Below are 21478 nucleotides of genomic sequence, written 5' to 3'. Positions count from 1 at the left end.
GATTGTGGGCCAATCACGGCCTTTGTTTTGAGTTGTAGTAGGCGGGACTACACGTCTCCCCGGGAGCTGTCATCGGCACCAGGTTGCAGACGGTTAGCAATGCTAGCCTCCCTCTCCTTTAGGAACAACATTGGGAAACTTCAACTTCAGGTAATACTTCAACTCAGCTGTGCATTACTATTATTAAATAAACAGAGTTGCGACTACATCTTTTAATTAGGTGGTTTAGCAATGTTTTAGTGTGTTTCAACGACTTACCGTTAATGTTAGCTAACCAAACAGCATTAGCAGCTATGCTAGGTAGCGCTTTATGCATCTTGGGGGTTCTTTTCTAAATGTTTTACAGTTTACATTAAAAGAACAAGAGCTGTTAATAGCTAACGGTTACAGAACCAAACGTCTTATGCTTTGTTAACCTTTTTATACAATGCCAGATCAGTTGAGAGAAATATTGGAAACTCAGAGCTCATTGAGTGGTTACATGTTGGGGTTGAAAAGTGATTTAACTTGTGGAATAATGTTTGCTCTCATTGTGTAAGAGTTTTGTTAACATGCGAGTACCTTTAAAACGCTTTTAGAGATGTGAAACACGAAATTATTCGCACACAACTCTTCTTATTTCACAGTTATTATGAAAAGCAGGGAGACCTTATTGCCCAAGTTCATATCAAATCATTTAAAAATTGTTTTATGACCCTCTCAGTGTTGTCAGAGTGGTGTTTTATGTCTGATCAGCCAAATAGTGAGCTTTAAGATAGAAAACCTGAAGGGGTTTTAAACGTGATGTGTCATGTTACAAACAGTGGGTTGCCTCTTCATTTTCAGATTAGACATGTTTCCATTTTTATTTATTTGTTTATATTTACCTCACTGCCATTCGTACTACCTCATTCGGTTATTATAGCGCAGTTATATCGCAGGATTGCAGTAGATTACACAAAATGACTGAACTGATTTTTGTTATCTTTACATTGTCATTCCAGGGTAATATCTATGATCTTCATGTTTCATTTGGGCACACAAAGGTTGATTGGCGTCAGTTTGAGAGGTGTATTAAATATAGGTGTGGGGAAAATATTAACCAGTAAATCTGAGCAATATAGTTGAAATATGTGCATTAAATAAATATTAATGCTAAGATAATTTCTGTAGGCGATTGTGACGTATCCTCAAGTCTGCTTGCAGTCATGTTAGAGTAACTATCTATAGTTATTTTAAACGGGCTTAGCTGACTGGAGCTTTTGTAAATTGTTCACCCGCTGCTGTCGGAGCATATTTTGAATTTGGAAGAACATTTCTATTTGTATTTATTATCGGAAGAAAAAGCACATTGAGTAATGTTGTTGCTGATAGAAAACAGTTGAACTGCGCAGAGTTCAGCTCAGTCGGAGCAGGAGCAAGAAGAGGGCAGACGGCAGAGGGATCGCTTTCGGCTTTGTTATGCTCAATTTGATCGGTAATTGCCAAGCAAAGCGGCAGGACTCATGGTGAAGAGAAAGAAGACGTGTTCCACCTCCGAAGAGCTCGAAAATTGGTAAAAATAGGGTTGAAATAAACACTTTGTTTAGAGGTCGAATGCAGCGAAGGGCTCTCTCGTCGTCGTTTCTGCAGAGCGCTAAACTGAAAAGCGCTCGCATTTGAATTTTGTTTGATTTATTACCATATTACTGCATGATTAAGACGATCGATTCTCGGCAAAACGCCTCAAGCTGAATAGTTTCAGATGTTAATTTCGATGTATTTCAGTTTGGTTCATTTATACATTTGGTGTTTTGACGGGACTGAACAGGGGATTTGAAACAAACAGCGGCGGCCATGTTGAGAGACAGTGACCGTCGCCTTTAGAAGTTAATTTTGCACAACGCTGCGGTCTTAATCTGACAATTTCCCTCTGAATGTGTTGCTGGCAGCATGACACTGGGCTCCAGAGAGGGGATCGGTGTCGATGGTAAGCGGAATCCGTCCAGAAAGCCCGAAGGTTGCGACGAGGAGGAGAGCGCAGAGCAGGCGAGCGAGGAGCGCAGTACAAAGGGAGAGGAGCGAGTGGAAATTCTTAATCCATCAGCCACGGGTCCCAGCTCCGGTCCGGCCCCGGTCCTCCCCGGATCCCCGCCGAACCGGACCGGAGCAGGTTCGAACCAGCAGCCCCAGAGCTCCGCGGAACCCGCCCCTCCGTGTCACGACCAGCATCATTTTCTGCGATCCAGCGTCCGACCTCCCAGCAAACGGATACGGAAGGATTCAATCGGATCAACCATCAATGGACACGGCGGGGCAAAATCGAAAGGTACAGTGGCTGATCAGCCCAAAGAAAAGTGGGCATATGTTGATCTGTCCTCACTTTTAACCTTAACACAGTATTTTGTAGTTTGTTTATCTCTAATGTTTCAACGGAGAGTGTTTTGTTGCTTTCTAACCCAGAGACACTTGCGGGTTTTAACTCTGGGGGCACTTTTGGCAGTTCGAGCCTAAATTGCAATATCATTCTATTAAAATGAAGCGAGGCCACAACTTAGATTACTATCTGTGTGTCCACTGTTTTCAGTCACACCTTCATAGAAACTGACCGTAATTGCATTGAGGACAAAGGGCAATTTTATAGAACTGCAGAAACCATATATTATGCATGAATATGGAAGTAGCTACAGGTACATCTCAATGAATTAGAATATATCAGTGTTACTTTATGTCATTAAATCAGTTTTTAACTAGGAGAAACCCCTATTGATTTATTACGCAGAGGGATATATTTTAAGTATTTATTTTAAAAAATGTTGATGATTATGGCTTACAGCTAATATTCCTGCCTAATCCAGCACAGTGATGGCATAACCTTTAAGCCAGGTCCTGGTACTTGTGGCTCTGTAAAAAAACTGTTTCTTTTGTTTTTGCCTTTTTTATGACTAAAAAAGGACAATCACATTTCCTTGTACACTTTCTATGTAATTTTTGATCCACTGAGTGAGCCTATCACAGCAGTCCATGTTTCCGATTTGTTGATGCCAACAACCACAAAAGCAGCAGCAGCAGCAATAAACCGTATATTCAGTGACGTGTAGATACTTTTATGGCTTTGGTGAAGGATTTAGTCAGTCCAACCCTCACTGCTGCCAGGTATAGTAGTAAAATCAGGTGTGTTGATGTAGTAATGTTGGGGCTGCACAATGTTTGCACAATAGTGCATTGCTATATTATTGCAGAATATTGCAAGGATGATGTGATTTCCTGCAGTACTCTCTATGTTTTCTATCATCACAACATCCCCACCACTATCCCTGAGCTTTAGCATCTCATTCACTCAGGTTTAGATCAGATGTGGCTGTAAAGGAAAATGAGAGTAGATCCACCTGGGCAAGTAGAGATTGAATATATGGTCCATGAAATATAATTGCCTACCGGTTATGGCAGTCTTTTGTGATTGCAGGATTGAACACATCAGCTGTTTATTGAACAAAAATCTGGGGGCCTTTTTTAAAGGGAAGCCAGGTTCCAACTACTTTCTGGAGCGAAGTTAAGGGTTTCTGCTTGTATCGGATCAAATATCACAATTTATCAGGCCCCTCCATTATTCCAAATAAAAGCAGACTTCTGCTTATTGATCCGTGTCTATAAGAAACCATCTGTATTTATTCATCAATTCAGAGTAATTAGTAGGTAGTGCTTGGAGTGAGATGGGTGCAGAAAATCCAGCTTCTGTTCATTTGAGAACCCGTTACTGGGATGCTGCCATATAGGAAATAGTTCAGAAAAACTATGCTGTTATATTTTCTTTTTAAAAGCAGCTGTTAAAGCGTTGGCTTTTTGATTAAACTGAATTGAATGTTTAGAGTGTCAGGAATTGGTTTGTTTTAACAAGTTTAACTGATGGTTTCCTGTACTCACTATTGGTTAAGAACAAGTAGCTGTTTTATTACACATATTTGTTTGACTTTTAGACCAAAATAACTCAACTCACTGATATTCTAATATACTCATGCAGATCTGTTTTTGAGGAGGCCTATTTTAAGCTGCCGCCTGCCTCCCCCAAATGCATTCGCTTTAGTAATTGAAGCCTATTTCTGCATGAAATCTAGTTCCTATAACATCGTTCTGCAACATGAACTGAGATAGTGTATACTTTAATGACACCTGGCATTGTGCTCGGGTAAATTTGGCCAGTGGCCCCCTCCACGTGGTTGGTTTTGGCCCAGTTTACCGCAGTCCTGGCTGAAGGGATTGATTGCTTTTCCTGCCTCCTTGCCAGAGCTGAACCACAGAGATGCGAAGCTCCACAGGTTGTACATTTTACCGTTCGTCTGGGGTTTTGTAGGCATTTATTTTAACATCTTCCAAATCACATACTTCATAATAGTTGTTTTTGGGCTTTAAAAGCAGACAGGAAGGTCATGCAAATGTAGTTATCTCCCTGTTTCTGTGGATCCCAGGGGCAGAAAATGGTTCCTCTTCCCACGGGCCGGTGGGACAGTCTGTGGCCAGTGCCACAGGAGGAGTTTCCAAGAACTCTAAGGGCCAGGCGTCTGCTGAGAAAGATGAGCAAGGTGGGAACCAGAAGAGGGCCCGTCGGCAGTGGGAGTCTTGGAGCGCAGAGGACAAAAACAGCTTTTTTGAGGGGCTCTATGAGGTGAGAACTAAAACAAAGGTGAATTTTCAAATTCCACATGTGATTCAATTTTGTACGTTTCTTTTCTTTTCTCATCCTCAGCATGGGAAGGATTTTGAGGCAATCCAGAACAACATCGCAATGAAGTACAAAAAGAGAGGAAAGCCGGCCAACATGGTGAAGAACAAAGAGCAGGTCCGCCACTTCTACTACCGCACCTGGCACAAGATCTCCAAACACATCGACTTCGCCAACGGTGAGATTCCCTTTCTTATCTTCTTCCAAACAAGATGAAACTGAAAGGGAGTCGGTCAAACCTGAAGGACATTTTTCACCTTATCTAATCTGTTATGTTGGAGCTATTCAGTTGGAGCTGTTTGTCACTTGGGCATGAACCAGCAGGAGACCGAAAGGCGAATAAGAACATGTGTTTTATTTTAACGGGGCCTTTTAATTAATTAAACATGAATCTATTAAACAGGTCCCGTATGGCATTTCTTCTCTTTGGTACGAATCTCCTTTAAACATTAGAAAAAGAAGTTCATTAGATAAGGCTGAAGCCATGTGATTACTTATAGCCTTCTATGTTATGGTTGTGTTATCTTTTTGCACCAGACATGTGACTTGTGCCCCCTTTTCTTTTCAGTTTACTCCCGTGTTTTGAAAAAGTCTTCACAAGAGCTGTACGGCCTCATCTGTTATGCTGAGCTCCGCAAAAAAGTCGGAGGATGTAAGTGAAAGCTGTTCTTTCAAAAGTATTTGCACCCTCTTCAAATGTTCCACATGTTGTGGAAGCACCTAATTGTGAGGTGAGAAGATATAATAAAATCTGTAAAGTGTGGCATATTTACCCCCATATTCTGATAGCCCTAAATAGAATCTGGTGCGAGCCAATGCTTTCAGAAGACAACTAATTAGTGAATTGCTTTTACCTGTGTGGAATTCGGTCTCAGTAGAAGAAGGTGCTCTAGTCAGATGAGACCAAAGGAGCTAAATATGGGGTAGTCCTGGATGAAAAGCTGTTAGAGACTGCAAAAAGCTTGAGGCTAGGGTAGAGGTTCACCTTTCAGTAAGACACATTTAACATTCAGCCAGAGCTACAATGGAATGTCTTAGAACGGCCCAGTCAAAGTCCAGACCTAAATCTAATTCATTTGACTTGAAAATTGATGTTCACGGCTGCTGTCCTTTCAATCAGACTGAGCCTATGATTGTTTGCAAACAAGAGTAGGCAAGAATGTCAACTGGTGGAGACACACCCAAAAAGACTTGCAGCTGGGGCTGAAAGCAAATACATGCCACACTTTTCAGTATTTTATATTGTAGAAACAAATTTAATTTCTAAGATAAAAACCACTAAGTGCACATATTCACCACATGAAAGCAAATTTGAAAAGCTGAGTTTTGGGCTTTTTTTTTAAGAGAGTTCCGGACTCTGGGGGATACAGTACCAAAACCTCAGGGATCTGCTAGGCACATGAAACTGTAAAAGTCCTTTGATAAAAGCTGGGGCTTGTCCATGCAATGCTCTAGAAGTCAAAAGGAGGATCTTAAAGTGAACTTGGAAAATTATTTCAGTGTAACAGGAAAAGCAGCAGAGTGACCTGTGCATTTAGGACTTAGTGGATAATTGTACGGAATAATTCTTGAGTCATCTACAGGTTGTGTGTGTCTCCTATTGGTCAGTCACATAAAGCCCAAATAAAATCAAGTTTGTTACAACAACACAAAATGATGGAACACTTCATGGGCTTAGATACCTTCTCAGGGAACTCTACGTGTCAGTTTTATTAGGCTGAGGCATGAGGGATGTGATTAAATCTGTCACGGGGGACTGTTGCACCCGAGGGCAATGACATAACTGGCTCTCTGCTTTTTTGTTTCGTCTTTGACAGTAATGGATGAGAAGAACGTGGCAAAGCTGAACGAACTCATCCAGCAGGGGTAAGGGTTCATATCTGGTTTGAGTGACAAAAACATGGACGAGGAGTTAAATTAACAAAAAAAGAAAACAAAAACAATATCTGTTCATCTAGGGCCACCACTGTGCGCTCCAAGGGGAGAAACCTACGAATCAAAGCCCCCATGTGTCGCGCACTGAAGAAACTCTGCGATCCAGATGGTGAGCATCTGCATGTAAACACCAAACACGTGTTACACATTTGCGAGACAAACACGTTAAACACCATCGATGTTGGTTTAAAAAAACAAAAAAAAAAAAACACAGATAATGAGACACAGGACCTGTGGGGGCGGGGTTTTGAGCATGCTATTTTTGTTTCCATGGTAACTCTGGATAGAAAACGAGGATGAGCGGAGTGAAGACGGAAGTGATCGCTCCAACACTTCGTCATCAGCCCCCATCTTCTGTGACATACAGTGGCCACATAATAATTAGAATATTTAGTTCAAAAAAACGAGAGCGAACAACAAGACCCCCACTACAATTTATCTGTAACACTCAGGAATTCCTTCATCAGATGGACTAAATGCTAGTTATGGTCTGCCTGATCTCATTCTCCACGTTGACCCTGTGTATGAAAGCAAGTTGCGTTTATTTCTGATGGATGTTTATGTTTCTGCAGGGGTTAGTGACGAAGAAGATCAGAAGCCGGTGCGTCTCCCTCTGAAGGTGGCGGTGGAACTCCAACCCCGCAGTAACCACTCCTGGGCCCGTGTTCAGAGCTTAGCCCACAACCCCCGCCTCAGGTAGGGGAAGTCAAAAAGAAAAACAAGCTTTTATTCTAGAGTGTAACATGCTTGTCTTTAAAGGATTTATACTGCTTTATTTAAATGAGTCAGTTACATCTAGTGTCAGGTTTTCCTGCTACCCTTTCATTTTTTTGTTTTGGTGAGGTAGTTTGTAATGTGAAAAATGGGACATGATCCAGTGGTTTACTAAGTATTCGTGTTTAAGTTTTCCAGCAGCAAATGATTCATCACCTATTTTTTGGAAAGGAAGCGGTTTGATTTCCTGTTTCAGAGTATTTTCATCTAGTTTTGAAGATGGTCCCCGTCTGCAGCTGTGGCATGCTTCTGAGCTTACAGTACATTTAGAAGTTTACACACACTTATCATAGGCACGTATGCTCTAATATTTTTGACCTTTTAATGATTGTAAGTTTTTTACTCAGTATATACAGTAATCATCGTCAGTGATTACATTTTTTTGAACAAGAATCGGTCGAACTACTTTGAATTTCTTGTGGATTTTCTTCAATCCACACTGGGTCAGAATTTAAAAATAAAAAACCAAACCATGCTTAATAAAAAGACAAAAAGTCAAGAGGTCAAAAAATCCTGTCTGGATATTTGACTTCGATTCTTATCAGAAAGGGAGGAATTTCCTCACACTGACCAAACGTTTAAAGGCAGCCATTAAATTTAAAATAAAGCCAGATCCATTCCAGAAGCTGAATGTTAGACCACTTTATCCACCAGTTTTACCATCTAGCACATCAGTTCAGGTAAAGTTAGTCCATATCTTCGTTGTGTTTTGTGGACCATAGGTACTGGCTAATGAACAGACCTCAGCATGACACTACCACCACCATGCTTGACAGTTGGGATAGTTCTTTTAGGTTTCAAAGGCTCACCTTGACTACTTCTTGTTATTGTTGTCACGTAGCTCCATCTACTATATGTCTGGCCTGATCATCAAACTTTCTCCAGAACACATTTGGCTTGTTCATGTGGGTAAATGCAAACTTAAAAGTGTCCATTTTGGAGCAGGCATTCATTATTGGTTGGGTAGCCCCTCTGACCACGTTAAACTTTCTTCTCTGGACATTGTTGCAGATGTTCCAACATCTTCTAATCTACGGCAGGGGTGAGCCATATGTGGTTGTGTTTTATCAACAACACTAAAATGCCAGTAACCAGGAACACCATTTTAAATGAGCTTCTCCATTTTTTATAAGAAGAGTGAAAACATAAGCTTGTTGATGGCTAGAAAAATTATGTGGTTTGTCTGTAACTTGTAAATTAGCTGGGGATGTACGCATATATTTGACCCTTTATGTATAATTCTGACCATGTGTGGACTACAATAAAGTCAGCCCTGTACATCTGAACTGTATGCGTGGTGCTTGTTAATCTGTCTAAAATGTGTAAAGTCTATTATTTTGTAGAAGAGAGGTGTTCTTTAATACCAGCAGTTGTTGAGCAACTCTTCTTTTTTGTTCTGTCTTTTCCAACGCAGGATGGTGGTGGAGCTCCACAGGAAAGTCTCCTGCCTCATCGAGTATCTGAAACAGAAGTGGGCTTACCAAGACCAGCGCATTGTATCCTATAACATATTTTCTCTCAGGCCTTGCATGAAACGTTTGCTTAGACTGTAAAGGTTTTGCTACAATAGGCTACAGAATTCAGAATGTGTTTTTAATCTGCGCTAAGTGAAGCAGAGCAGTGGTGGTTGCCGTCCTTAATGCTGATGCTTCAGCTGAAGAATCTCATGGAGAGGGAGGCTCTAGAGGGCAGCCAGGCCAGCGCAGACTCTCCCAGCAAAGCTCTACAGCAGGAGCTTACTCTTTTCCCTGCCGAGAACAGCCCCTTGACTACACTGCCTGGTGTGGCTCGGGTGGTCCACTCCAAGGCCTCCTGCACCGTCCATTGGTTAGAGAGCGGCAAGAACCGGCCCAGTGCCAAGGAGCTGCCAGCGGTGCAGATCCTGGGCATCCAAAGTGCACCGCCTCCTCGAGGCGGCCCCAAATCTGGAAGGGTAGGCTCTGCTGCCGCCAACGCCTCAACGGCCATCTTAGCCGATGGTCGCCGGACTGAGCCCCCTAACGCTGAACCACCACCAGACAGTTCTGGAAAAATAGAGGAGAAAAAGCCTCAGCCTTTTTCTGTTTCCTCTCAGCAGACTTTAGCTCTGACAGAAGAGGGAAATGGGACAGGATCTACAGAGACTGGCAGGACATGTACTGGCATAGAGGTCAACGGTAGTGCTGAATACCCATCAGAGCTGTGCAAAGAGGAGCAGAACACGGGGAGCTCTTCTTCGGATTTAAACCAGACTCCTTCCGCGAAACCTCCAGTGTCTAGCTCAGAGGAGAGTTCTGCACCACCAGCTAAAGAACGGACCGTCAAACAAATCCAAGAGGAGGGGTGGAGTGCTCGGGACGCGGAGAACGTGACCCTGGCTGAGCTCTATCTGATGTTTGGGAAGCCAGGCAAGCTGCAGCTGGAGTATGAGTGGCAGGCAGCTGCAGTTCCTTCCACCATCCAGGAAAATGGACAAGCTTCAGAGAAACCTAAGTCCAACAGGACAAACAGAGTTTTGAGCTGCCTGCTAAAGCTGGTTTCCACTGAGATTAACCCTAAACCTCTGGTGAGGATTCAAACATATCTCTCCTATATGTTGTTGCAGCTTTACACATTTTGTGGCTTTCGATTAGGCCAGCTAAACTGAACCAAAGGTGTGGAGACAAAGGGGTTTCAAAGTTGCATTTTGCCCACAACTCAGCAAAAGCCCTCCACAGGGTTAGTTTAGCCATGATTTACTTTAGGTTGCATTGATCTACATCATTATGGTGCGAATCTAGACAGATGTGTGCAGCCTTAATATGCTAACAGAAAAACACGCAGGTGCTGGTTGTTAGGGATCTTAGACTGTGATAGGGCTGCAAAAAAGAAGAGAACACCTAAGAATTTAAAGAACAATCAATGGTGGTTTGTATTTTTGATCTGTAGGCGTCAGAGGTGTGCTCCACAGCCACATCGCCTCTTAAGACCAGTCAGGAGGAACAGAACCAGACCCTAACGCCTCCAGGGAAGAGCCCGATCTCAGGTGTCCGCAGCCCCAGCTTTGGGCGACAGCAGGCCTCCGTCCGGGGAGCCAGGACCCTCGCACCAAACTCTGCTTCCTCTGGTATTTGTGACTTTTGTGGCACTGATATGACAACTGCGTTTGTGATGGAGCTGGCTTGAAACTTAGTTGTTGGAGACCACTTCAGAACAGATTATCTGTTTCCTTACCCCCTTAGGAGGGCATAACCTGCCTCGGTCTTTGCTGGGATCAACCGGGGAATCGGACGGCAGCGTGTTCGCCGTGCCCACCACGTTCCCTCCCAACAGCTCGCGACACAACAGAATGTTCTCCCCCAACAAGGAAGCTCAGCTAGCCTTCAGGCAGCAGCTGGACTCCATCAGTGTAAGGGCGAGCAATGCATTGCTTCGATACCCCATTATATGTTGTCTACATAAATAATCTATGGCCAGATACTAACCTGTGTCCTCTTTCTTCCAGATGCAGTCGGACCTTTTCCTTTCCAGACAGAGAAAACCTCGGAACAGGCAGTTTCGGAAACCTCTCGTAGTTCAGGTATTAATGAAAAGACCACCTCAGTTGTTCAGTAAAAATAAACCTCAGTGGTCAGTTAAAATCTTTACTTTAGGTTGAGTGTGCATTTTTGTCGTTCACAGCGAACCCTTCTCCCCAGGACAACAGGAGACACTCCTCAACATGTCTGCTCCTTCTCCATCCTCTCCAACTCCTCCGCTACAGGTACTTTGGAGACGGTCTTTTCTAATAGTGATGTGTATTTCTAATTATACTTCCAGGTGTTAAAACTTGAAAGTTTAAACTGCTTATTATTATGTCACAGTTAAGTAAAGGACTTGATTTCCTCTTTTTCAACACCTTGAAGAGCTTGCTCTCTCGCTTCCTGTTTCCTCCCTCAGGAACTGGATCCTTCCGGCCAATCAACACTCGGCTGGCTCCATCCTCCCGCCCACCAATGACCAAAACGTCGCTTCCTGCGTCTGGCTCCGCAGTACCCAGCCAGCTCTCCAGTATGAACTTTTATTCGGCAATTTATTTTTTGGGATATTTTGCAGAATGACTTCCTTTTCTCTGTTTTTGGGTTGTATTGACCAATCTTGACCCACTAATTTTAGTTCCCAATAATCTGCTCAAGCCATCCCAATGTTCAGATGTGATGCATGTTGTGTTCCTGACTTGTTGATGCTCTTTCAGGCGCCATCGACCTGGCAGCAAAGTCTGCCGGGATCATTCCTGGAAGCCCCTGTCGGGAGTTAGATTCCCCTGCTGTTAATGTTGGTCTCCTTGCAACAACACCCTCTGTTGATGCGGCACCAGACTCCCAGCTCCTCCAGCAGAATGTCCCAGAGGTAAGGAGTACATTCACCTGAACTCATTAAAAATCCAGTCTTTTTCTCTTCATGATATATGTCTGCATTTTTAAAGATGACTTCCTTTCTTCCTTCATTCCCTTGTTTGTGTTTTATCACTTGGTTGAATAAAGATGATATTGTTTCCACAGAATGGTCTACCTCCATCATCTCCAGGAGTGACAGGCAGTAGGGATTCCCTCCTCTCTCCACCCAGCGTCGCCTCGCTCCTTGACATCTCTCTGCCAGGCCCCCCTGAGGAGGCCCTCACCCCTGGGGAACCTCAAACACACATCAGCGACTCCATAATCGAACTCGCCATTAACTCAACAAACTATGGTATGTATTATTCAGAGAACTTCAAGCTGACTTCTAAAACAATTTCCAGTTTAGCAGAGAACCAACCCTAATTCCTGCAATCTTTAAAGTGGTTTTGATCAATAAATCACTGTCAAACCTTTTTAGATCTGAGAGATCTACCATTCCTCAGTTATTGTATCAACTGTATCACATTGTTGATGATAAAGTTCTTCTTTCTGTCTGTCAACCTGCTGTCTTTGATATTTGTAAGGATTTTGTTTAAGAAATGTAAATGTTTTCTTTATGACTGGCTTTTATTAAGAAAGTCCCTCAAGATTCCCATTGCAACTGGTTCTGTCCTGAGATGTTGGTCTTGCATCAGTAAAACACTTGTCCCTTAAGTTTTGGAGCCTTTTATACTTGAATGATTCATAGGTCACAGTTGGGAGGTTAAACTAAAACAGTCTTCTGGAAACGGAGAAGTTCTGCACTGAAAATGAGTGATTTTTTTTTTTTTTTTTTACAAAGCCATTTAGGAACCCTGGAAAGTTGCCCATGGCTGTTGGGAAGAAAAATAGAAGAAAAGTCTTCAAATTTCTTAAAAGGAAGCTGGCAGGACATAAACAATATTCTATTATAAAATTATTGTAAAAATAATAAGAGCAGAGTTAAATGAAGTAAATTGATAGAATTTGAGGAATCTTTCATTGTTAGCTCCCTTCCCCCCCCTTTTTTTTATTAGTCTTGGTACTATGTGGTGATAAAAAAAAAAGCATATTGGTTTGATAGTTTGTAGCTTCATATCTGTTAATGTGTGTTTTTTCTTGCAGGTGAGGAGCCTGCTCTATCTCCAGCCAAGCTGGGTAACGCTGACCCCTCCAAGCTGTTGGCTTCGTCTCCCTCTGTCAGCCCGTCCAGGGGCTGGATCCCGTCTCCCAGCCACGACCCTCAGTGGTACCCCAGCGACTCCTCTGACTCCACGCTGGGATGCCTCCTTTGTAAGTCGGTTGTTACTAAATTAGTCATGCAAAACCTTTTTTAATCTGCTCATAATTTATAGTTGATCTAGTTTACTTCTTTCAAAAAACTGATGCTGTTTCCATTAGGTTAGAGATTTGCACTAACATGTCAGAGTCTCAGCTGGAATGACCAAAGACAAGAAGGAAAACATATTTTCATTCCTCATATTTGCTCTCCTTAGTATTCACTGATCCCCCTGCTTTAGTTTTCATTTTTTTTCACCCTTCCAGCCAGCATGGTTTCCCCTGATAAGAGCAGACGGACCACCCTCACCCCCTCTGGCCCCTCGAGCGGCACAGCTTTGCTCGGTCCTAGTCTCCTGGACTGCAACTCCCATGACTCCTTCCAATCCCGTGGCCTTCCTGACGTGGCAGAGGTAAACCAGTTCTGTTTTCCACATTTTCACATCCTCAGTTCTTCTCCACAAGTCATCTCCTTACATCTCAGTGTGAGTGAAGGTGGCGACAACCAGCAGAGGGAAGTATTTTAAACCAACAACAATCAACATGTGACTCATCGTTTTAACCAGCATTGCTGTATTTTGCTAGTGTCTTGCAAAGGTTTTTACACCCTTTTCCCACGTTTTGTTATATCATTTTATGTGATAGACCAACAACAATTAGTGCATATTTGTGAAGTGGAAGGAAAAGGATAAATGGGGTTAAAAAGATTTACACCTAAAAATCCCAAAAGTCTGCCATGCATTTATATTTAACACCCCTTTACTCTGATACCCCAAATAAAGTCCAGAACCTTCAGAAGTCACCTGATGAGTAAGTACACCTGTGTGTTTTTAGTCTCATTATAAATCCAGCTGTCCTGTGAAGGCTTCCGAGGTTTGTTAGAGAACATTAGTGAACAAACAGCATCATGAAGACCCAGGAACGCAGCAGACAGGTCAGGGAGGAAGCTTTGGAGGCGTTTAGAGCAGAGTTATGTTATAAAACAATATCCAAGCTTTGCACATCTCACAGAGCTCTCTTCCATGACCTGAACATGCAGAGTAAGGACTGCAACAACTGCGACCTACCAAGACACGGGGGTCTACCTAAACTGACGAGCCAGAGAAGGAGAGCACATACAATACACTACATATCAGCATTAAAACACCATCTCTAGGGTGAAGTAGTGGCTGTGGGGATGCTTTTCTACAGGAGGGACAGGGAAGCTCATCAGAGTTGATGGGAAGGAGTTGCAGGAAAGCCTTAAACTCACAGCAAAAGCTGCAATAAAACATTTTAGATCAAAGCATTTCCATGTGTTGGAATGACCCAGTCAAAGTCCAGGCCTAAATCCACATGAGAATCTGTGGCAAGACTTGAATATTGCAGTGTGCTGACGCTCCCCATCCAATAAGATTATTATGAGGTATTTATGCAAACTAGAACGGGCTTGAATGTCAGTCCAAGCTGATGCATAGTCCATAAGAGCTGCAGCTGTATTTGCACCATTCTGCAATTATGCGCTACTTCGTGTTGGTCTGTCACCTAGAATCCCAATAAAATACACCTATAGTTTGTTATTGTAACACAATGGAAGATAATCAAGCTCCTCTGACACACCTCCCCCATTCTCAAACCTACTTTCTATGATCTTTTTTTATCCTTTTCTTTGTAAAAGTGAAAGACAAAAACATTTTTGCAGGCCAACATAAATAAAAAAAAATCTTTTCATGGTTGGGATTGCAGATGGACTCTCAGCTTGCCTGCATGATGAGTGAGAGCAGCGTGGATTATATCGCTCGCTTCAATGACCTGGCTCAGGAGCTCGCTGTGACCGAACCCTCCATTCCTCCTCCGTGAGGAACAGAGCCATCTGGAGGACACGAATCACTTCGGAGGACCGTGGAGAACGCCTGACTTCCCCCTCAAAGCCATCCCTGCCCTTGGAGTATAAGTGCAATAATGACAGCGAAACCTGAGCTTTGGTTTCCCTGAACTGTTCTTTAAGGTAAAAATTCCCTTTAACATCGAACACTTCAGATGAATAAACGTGTTTACAAAACGCAACTTCATGTCGGAGAAAAATACTATGCCATATCTGAACAAAATATTTTCACCAGTCTACATATCTCATCCTTCTCTGTACGTTTTTCTACTTTTTACATCGACCCCTAAAATGTGGAAATCTCATCGAAATGTGCGACCTGAAGTGTGGTTTATTTATTTTTTTCTAACATATGGCAGCGAGTAACAGGTTGAATATGATGAGGTACTTGTTATAATTAAGTTGTAATCGTAGCACAAAACCAGCAACAGCATCTATCATTATGTCCACATTTCACATGTTTTTCATCTCATATCAGTTCATGTTTTGCTGTTTGGGTTTTTCAGCGGTTCTTGGTTTGAACCTGCTTTTATTTCCTACAGCCACTCACAGCTTGTTAATCAACTCCAATGAAGTGATGTTTTGTAGCCGCTGGCTTTGAAATCAGCTGACATTATTCTTTGCAAGTCAAAGTATCAGTGGAAAAGCCAGTGTTATGTTGTTAGAATGAGGCTGAAAAGACAAATTTTCAGCTTTTTTTTTTACTTTTTATCTGCTGGCTCTTCACTTACATGAATGTTGCAAGTTTTTTGGCTGGTTTTTCAGTTATGAATGCAGCTGGATTATCGAGATCATTTACCTCGAATCTACTGCGCACATCTTATGGCCCTGATTATTTCAGTGGTGCTTTTCTTTTTCCAGCCATGTTTCTTTTAGGTTTTTTTGTTGCAGATCATAAAAAATCAGTAGCTTACTTGGCTTAAAAAGCATAAAAGTGAGCAGAATGTAACTGGATCGAACACTAAAGCCATAGTAGGTTCCCGGCCTAATTTACATAAATTTTTATTAATTTAAACAACTCCATTAAGATTCCTTCCCTTCTGACTGTTACTGAATTGCATTAAAACACTATAGCTAGCATCAACAGGATTGGCTTTCTGAACATTATATCACTCTCATCTTAAGGTAACAGGTTCCTCTTTATCCATGCAGTTTCCAATGCCGCGCTTTGTAACCTGCATCCTGCTGTTAGTCCGGACTCGGCGCATTTAGGGTTTATTGTTGTGAGCATCTTCTGCACAGCATCAGACAACGGAGCATAAACTGCAGGACAGCATTTATCATCATTCCAAAAAAGTTATTTAAATACGTTGCTTTTCTTTTAGCTCCTTAGGGGCTTTTACGTTACAATCTGGAAGCTCCGAGACACTAGAGTCTATACAAGGAACAAGTGGCAGGTTTTGTATTTTAATCTGGAAAGTTTTATCTTTTTCTGTTGAAGGATTTGTACAAATGTTAATTCCAATATTCTTTGCGCTTGTGTAACATAATGTAAAATTGATATTTGGGCTATTTATTAACATTTCCTAAAGTGTTTTATTTCTCTGTTTAACCTGGTTTTAAGGTGGCATCTTAAAAGGATAAACCTGTTTTAAGTTTTCTAAAAGCTGTTTTTATTCAGTGTATAAAGATAGATGCAACACCTGCTTGTCGTTTCTTGTATTATTTTGATTAAAGCTCGGACGTGGGATGTTGGTGGCAGGTTTGACACACAGATCTGCCATAAATACTAAAACATCTTTGATTTAGGTGAACTTTAAGATGTGAAGAATTTTATTTACTTACAGCCCTTGCACACCAAACTAAGACCACATCAAGACCTTCAAAATTAGCTAGAATGTGGTTGGTCTTTGCGGGTCTTCTGTGGTGCAATAGGAGTTTTGTTTTGAGCACACGCAAAACTTCCATGGTAGGATCATGGTAGCAGCAGATCTGGGTCCTGGTAGCACACCTGGTAAGCACCACTACTGGTAGCAGCAGTGGTGCTTATGTGCATAGACATTAATTGGTCAATAGCGCAAGTTCTGGAAAACAACATCTTCATTATTAGATTTAGAGCCTCGATGTGATCAGTAAAAAACAGAACTGGAGTTTTGTGAGCTCGATTTGTTCCGATTGCCCGAGAAAATCTAAAAGCAGCTGTGATCGTTTTCACACTTGCCTGTCAAATTTGCAACAGGCCAGCTAGATTTGAGTGGTTGTAAAGGAAGCCTCAGCAACACTGACAAGTATCTAGAAGAAAAAAACCAAACATATTTTTTAAAGTTTTCCCTGCTGCACTGTACCTGCTGAGACTTTCGAGTTTAATATAATTAAACTGATTTTTTTTTGTTTGTTTTTTTTTCTGTTTTATTTCTTGATCAACAGAATAGTTTGCACATTAGCATAACAAGTCAACTGAAATGTACCGGATGCTGGGCGGGTTGTGATATTGTGAGGCTGATTGGTTATGGAGTGAATGTCCCAGAACCTCCAAGTATGAACTCATCTTTTAAAAGAAATCCCTGAAAACAGGTTGATTTTACCAGAACGTGTTCATAACTGGAGGATGTTCATACATTGTGATCAGATTATTTGTAGACATTACTTCTGTTTCAGATAAATATCATGCTGTGGCGTTTACAAATTTATTTTAAACAGATGTTCCTGGTCATTCTTACACATCATTTCTGTCAAAAATATTTCTGACAAAAAGCTAAGGCCACAGCCTGAGTCCCAGAACATTTTCACTGCAGTCACACATCATATAACAACACACTGGTTTCTGCTAGAACTGGAACCGGGTCCAGCAACGTGAAGAGTTACCAGAGTCCAGTCTCTGTTTGGCGTAGCGAATCCGGTGTCCCAGTTTGGTCTGGATCACTCAACATTATCCCCCTTTAGCGGCTGCATCACTCATCTTTATGTTTCTGCTCTTTGCGAGCCCGAGACGACATGAGTTTGAAGAAGAGAGCGGGCCACAGGGTGCGAAGGTAGATGGCCACAGTGGGCACAGTTCCAGCTAAAACCACGTCTTTGCTTTTCTGCCGGACAGCCTTCAGAACCGCGTCGGCAACATCCCTGGGGTCCCAACCTGATGCTGTGGTTTTATCCAAAACTGACAAGATACAAGAGTCATAAAGTGCAATTAATACAGAAATCAGTCCAAAGATCTAGTTTTAATTACTTTCAAGTCATTTGAAAGCTTCATTATAAATCTATTCCTTCTGTTAATAAGGGACTGTTTGCTCTTTGGATGCCTCACCTCCATACTTGGAGCCATCTCCAGTTACTGCATTGACCGACAGGTTGGTTCGGATGTAGCCAGGGCTGACCACCGTCACTGGGATCCCCAAGTGGCCAATCTCTGCCCGCAGGCAGGTCAAAGTAAGCCTGAGTGGCATGTTTAGATGCTGCATCTGCTCACATAAACAAAAAGGCAGACATTGAGATGCTTTACTTTCCAATGTCCTGGAGGAGAAAAACCAGCCAACTTACAAGCAGATCTGTAAGGAATGGCTATCTTTCCCTGGACGCTGCTGATGACAACGATGTGACCGCTGCGTCTCTGAATCATCGAGGGCAGGAGAGCTGCGAAGGAAGTAAAGAAACAATGATATTTAATGTTTGCGTAACACAAAAAGGCTCAGAACTTAATCTGTTCATTAACAAGTAAACTAAAAATGAAACACTTTAGATGAGCCACTCAAACTCTTTACCAACCTTGAGTGAGAGCAATGGACCAAAGTAATTGGTTTCCATAACATCCCTTTGAACAGCTATGTGGGTGTCCAGTATGTTGCCACGGTAACTGATTCCTGCATTGTTGATGAGGACGTCTATGTGTCCATAACATTTTAGGATCTCTTGGGCAGCTTTTTCCACAGAGTCTGCTCTGACCAGGTTGAAGACAACAGTGTTGGGAGTGAACGTCTGCTGGGTGAACAAAACAAAGCCAGTAAATCATATCCAGCAGTTCCCACATAGATTCAAGAACTCTGCCCTCTTTCATTAAAGTGAGGAGTTATTAATAGAGACAGTACATGCTTTATTAAATAATTGTACCAGTTTCTATTTACTATTTGACAAGATACAACTAGAAACCTCAAAAGCGACTGACTTAAAAAAAGGTGTACAGCTGTGTCAGAACATCACAGATCGTGCATCTGGATGCATTCAGATATCTGCCTACCTGGTGCTGAATGTCTGTTGAGCTTCCACTAAGCTCCTGGACCACCTCCTGCAACCGGGCTGCATCTCTTCCACACAACACAAGCCGAGCACCTGCAGCGTGGAAGACTCTGGCACACTCTACGTCATTCAAAAAAGGTAGCCATTGTTAGGAGCCTTTGTTTTAATCATCTGAAGTAAAAACAAATGAGAGGCCGACCTTTTCCAAGCCCAGAACTGGCTCCTGTGATGACCACGACTGCACCATGCATGGGAGCCCCCCGTCTCAGGCGGACCAGTATCCGGTAAAGCAGCAAGACTCCCACACTTGTTAAAACCAGAGGAAGCATTCCTCCTCCCATGATGCGCTCCATGGCTGATAATTACTCTTCCTGCTCCTCACAAACTATCTGAAGTTGCAAACCAACATTATTTTTTGTTATTTCCAACAGGAACTTTTGGAACTGGGTACTTCCTTGAGAATGTCAGTATCTTACTGATATTTTACTTTGATAAAAGAGGTTTCTTTGCTACCCTTCTTGACCCCACCTCCACCTTATTGTGCATGCAGAAACACAGCGGCATGTTGCCATTCAGGAGCAAGCTCTGCACTGGTGGCAACCCAATCCTTTAGTTGAGTCCTCTTGAGATGGTTCCATGCCTCAGACTGGACTTCTTCTAGAGCATCTTGAAACTTTCTTTACAGCAGTGGAACCTCTTTCCTTTTTGTTCTTGAGGATTTGATGAATATTTGGGTTGCAACATCAGCAGAATCTATTCTACACTTCTAATTCAATCTGAGTAACAGAATGATATCAGATGTCCTGTGCTCATAAACACTTTCCCTTGACCCGTTTAAAATATAATTAAAAGTGATGCAAGCAAAGCTAAACAAAGTACAAATGAAGTTGACTTTATGAATTTGCAATTAATTCTATCTGATCTGTGCAACTCAATGCAAATTGCCACGGGAAAAACCGAAGCAGCAACGTTTGTGAATAACAAGATATCTGACCATCTCAAAGGTTTGGACCAAGACTTTTTTGCATACAAGGGAATCCCTCTGGTGCCTTGCTCAACTAATAAATCAACACTGAAACAGGAGATTGACTGATAATAACAAACATTTTTTTTAATATAAAGTACTTCACAGTATATCTATGGTGGTGATCATATTGTTATGGTTAATTATAGCCTACAATATAACTCAGTTAACATGCTAAAATTAATAGAGATTTCCTTATTCTCTATGGTGACGGTACCATACATTACTCTGCAGCCCACACATGCCAAGCTATCTTTAGAGTAAAACAGTAGCTATTTTAATTATGATCCGATTTTATATATATTTTACATTCTGTGTGTACTCTTTATCTGATCAATATTGAAATGTATGCTTAGGACAAAGTAGAAAGTGTTAGCATAAAACAGCATAGCGTCACATACTACCAAAGGATGACACATCCCGCTAACGCTAGCTATAATTAATAGCTAACCCTAGTAACACTTGATTGTTTGTATAATTTAAATGAACTAAAAGCTCATCTAAAATGATTTCGGGCTGTAGAGAGAACAACTTGTGTTTCAGTGAAACGGAGCCCTTCCTATTTGGTTAAAACTGCAACCCGTCTGTATGTTTCTTGACGAGCTTCACTGTTTTGCGCACAACTGCCGCACAGGATTGTGGGAGGCGTAGTTGCACGTTGCTGTGGCGTTTTAAAAGAATATCCAAACAAGCGAAGGTTTTCTAAAATAAGCAGGGATTTTGCATGCTTCCACGCTTCAAGCCTCATATGAGGACATCATTCGTTTATCTTACTTTACTTTTCGTAGATCGGTTGGCTGGTCACAGTTGCCTACAAAGATTTGCATGGTTTACCTGTTATCGTAGTCCAATCTCTCTCCACAAATGATTGGTGGACGCGATTTTTTCTTGTAGTTAGTTATGGCAGGAATACTTCTAAGAAACGATTAACCTCCCCTGCTTTGCAAAGGGCGTTTCCTAGAATGAGTTTTTCCACATGATGTGTAAATAAAAACATGGAGGCCATGCTGGCATAAATGAAGTGCATAACCGGATTTTTATGTCATTTAAATTTCAAACCTGAGAAGAAATGCAAGCATTCTGCATCTTCCTGACGCACAACAAAGTCCCCACACCTGAATATGTCCGGCGTAGAGAAATGGAAAAGCAAGTCAGGAAATCTTGTTAGCTCACCTTAAATTTAACCGTGTTTGGAGTTATGTTAAAGACTGGCCGAATCATTAGGAAACTGCACCACACAATGCAACTAAGCACCCTAATAGAAATTTAAACTGATTAGTGCTAAGAATTACAGCTGATCTGTTGTCTTTTTTTTTTAACGAAATGGAACTGCTACAGGGTCCCCTCTTTATGTCAGAAAAATTCCCAAAAACTCTTGGGTTTCAGTGTAGAGTACATACTCA

At 42.0% G+C, this 21478-nt stretch overlaps 2 protein-coding genes across 2 annotated transcripts; one reads left to right on the top strand and one right to left on the bottom strand.

Moving 5' to 3' along the window:
- The first annotated feature begins 1389 nt into the window (after positions 1-1389).
- On the top strand, positions 1390-16523 carry LOC124863380 (protein cramped-like). The gene is made up of 20 exons (XM_047357738.1): positions 1390-1534; positions 1911-2287; positions 4425-4621; positions 4703-4856; positions 5247-5330; positions 6496-6544; positions 6637-6722; positions 7186-7309; positions 8802-8883; positions 9042-9932; positions 10295-10472; positions 10588-10754; positions 10851-10925; positions 11027-11108; positions 11285-11395; positions 11580-11734; positions 11887-12073; positions 12865-13032; positions 13285-13430; positions 14743-16523. The coding sequence occupies exons 1-20, from the start codon at positions 1485-1487 to the stop codon at positions 14854-14856; spliced, it is 3477 nt and encodes a 1158-aa protein (XP_047213694.1). The 5' UTR covers positions 1390-1484; the 3' UTR covers positions 14857-16523.
- A 971-nt stretch (positions 16524-17494) lies between these two features.
- On the bottom strand, positions 17495-19916 carry LOC124863379 (dehydrogenase/reductase SDR family member 7B-like). Its single transcript, XM_047357737.1, is given in 8 exon segments — positions 17495-17978; positions 18126-18240; positions 18242-18279; positions 18359-18451; positions 18580-18796; positions 19053-19171; positions 19251-19440; positions 19539-19916. Coding segments are annotated over 7 exon segments (942 nt in total). The 5' UTR covers positions 19405-19440; positions 19539-19916; the 3' UTR covers positions 17495-17772.
- Between the last annotated feature and the right edge of the window lie 1562 nt (positions 19917-21478).

This window comes from Girardinichthys multiradiatus, chromosome X (genome assembly GCF_021462225.1).
Source record: "Girardinichthys multiradiatus isolate DD_20200921_A chromosome X, DD_fGirMul_XY1, whole genome shotgun sequence".
NCBI lineage: Eukaryota > Metazoa > Chordata > Actinopteri > Cyprinodontiformes > Goodeidae > Girardinichthys > Girardinichthys multiradiatus.
Note: the sequence above shows the minus strand (reverse complement) of the source record. Positions and strands in the feature narration are given on the sequence as shown.

Excerpts from the sequence above, each read along its gene's own strand:
- LOC124863380 (XM_047357738.1), top strand. The coding sequence starts at position 1,485 with ATGGTGAAGAGAAAGAAGACGTGTTCCACCTCCGAAGAGCTCGAAAAT. Across the intron at positions 1,535-1,910 it reads TCCGAAGAGCTCGAAAATTG|CATGACACTGGGCTCCAGAG; the intron begins GTAAAAATAGGG and ends TGTTGCTGGCAG. Across the intron at positions 11,735-11,886 it reads TCCAGCAGAATGTCCCAGAG|AATGGTCTACCTCCATCATC; the intron begins GTAAGGAGTACA and ends TTGTTTCCACAG.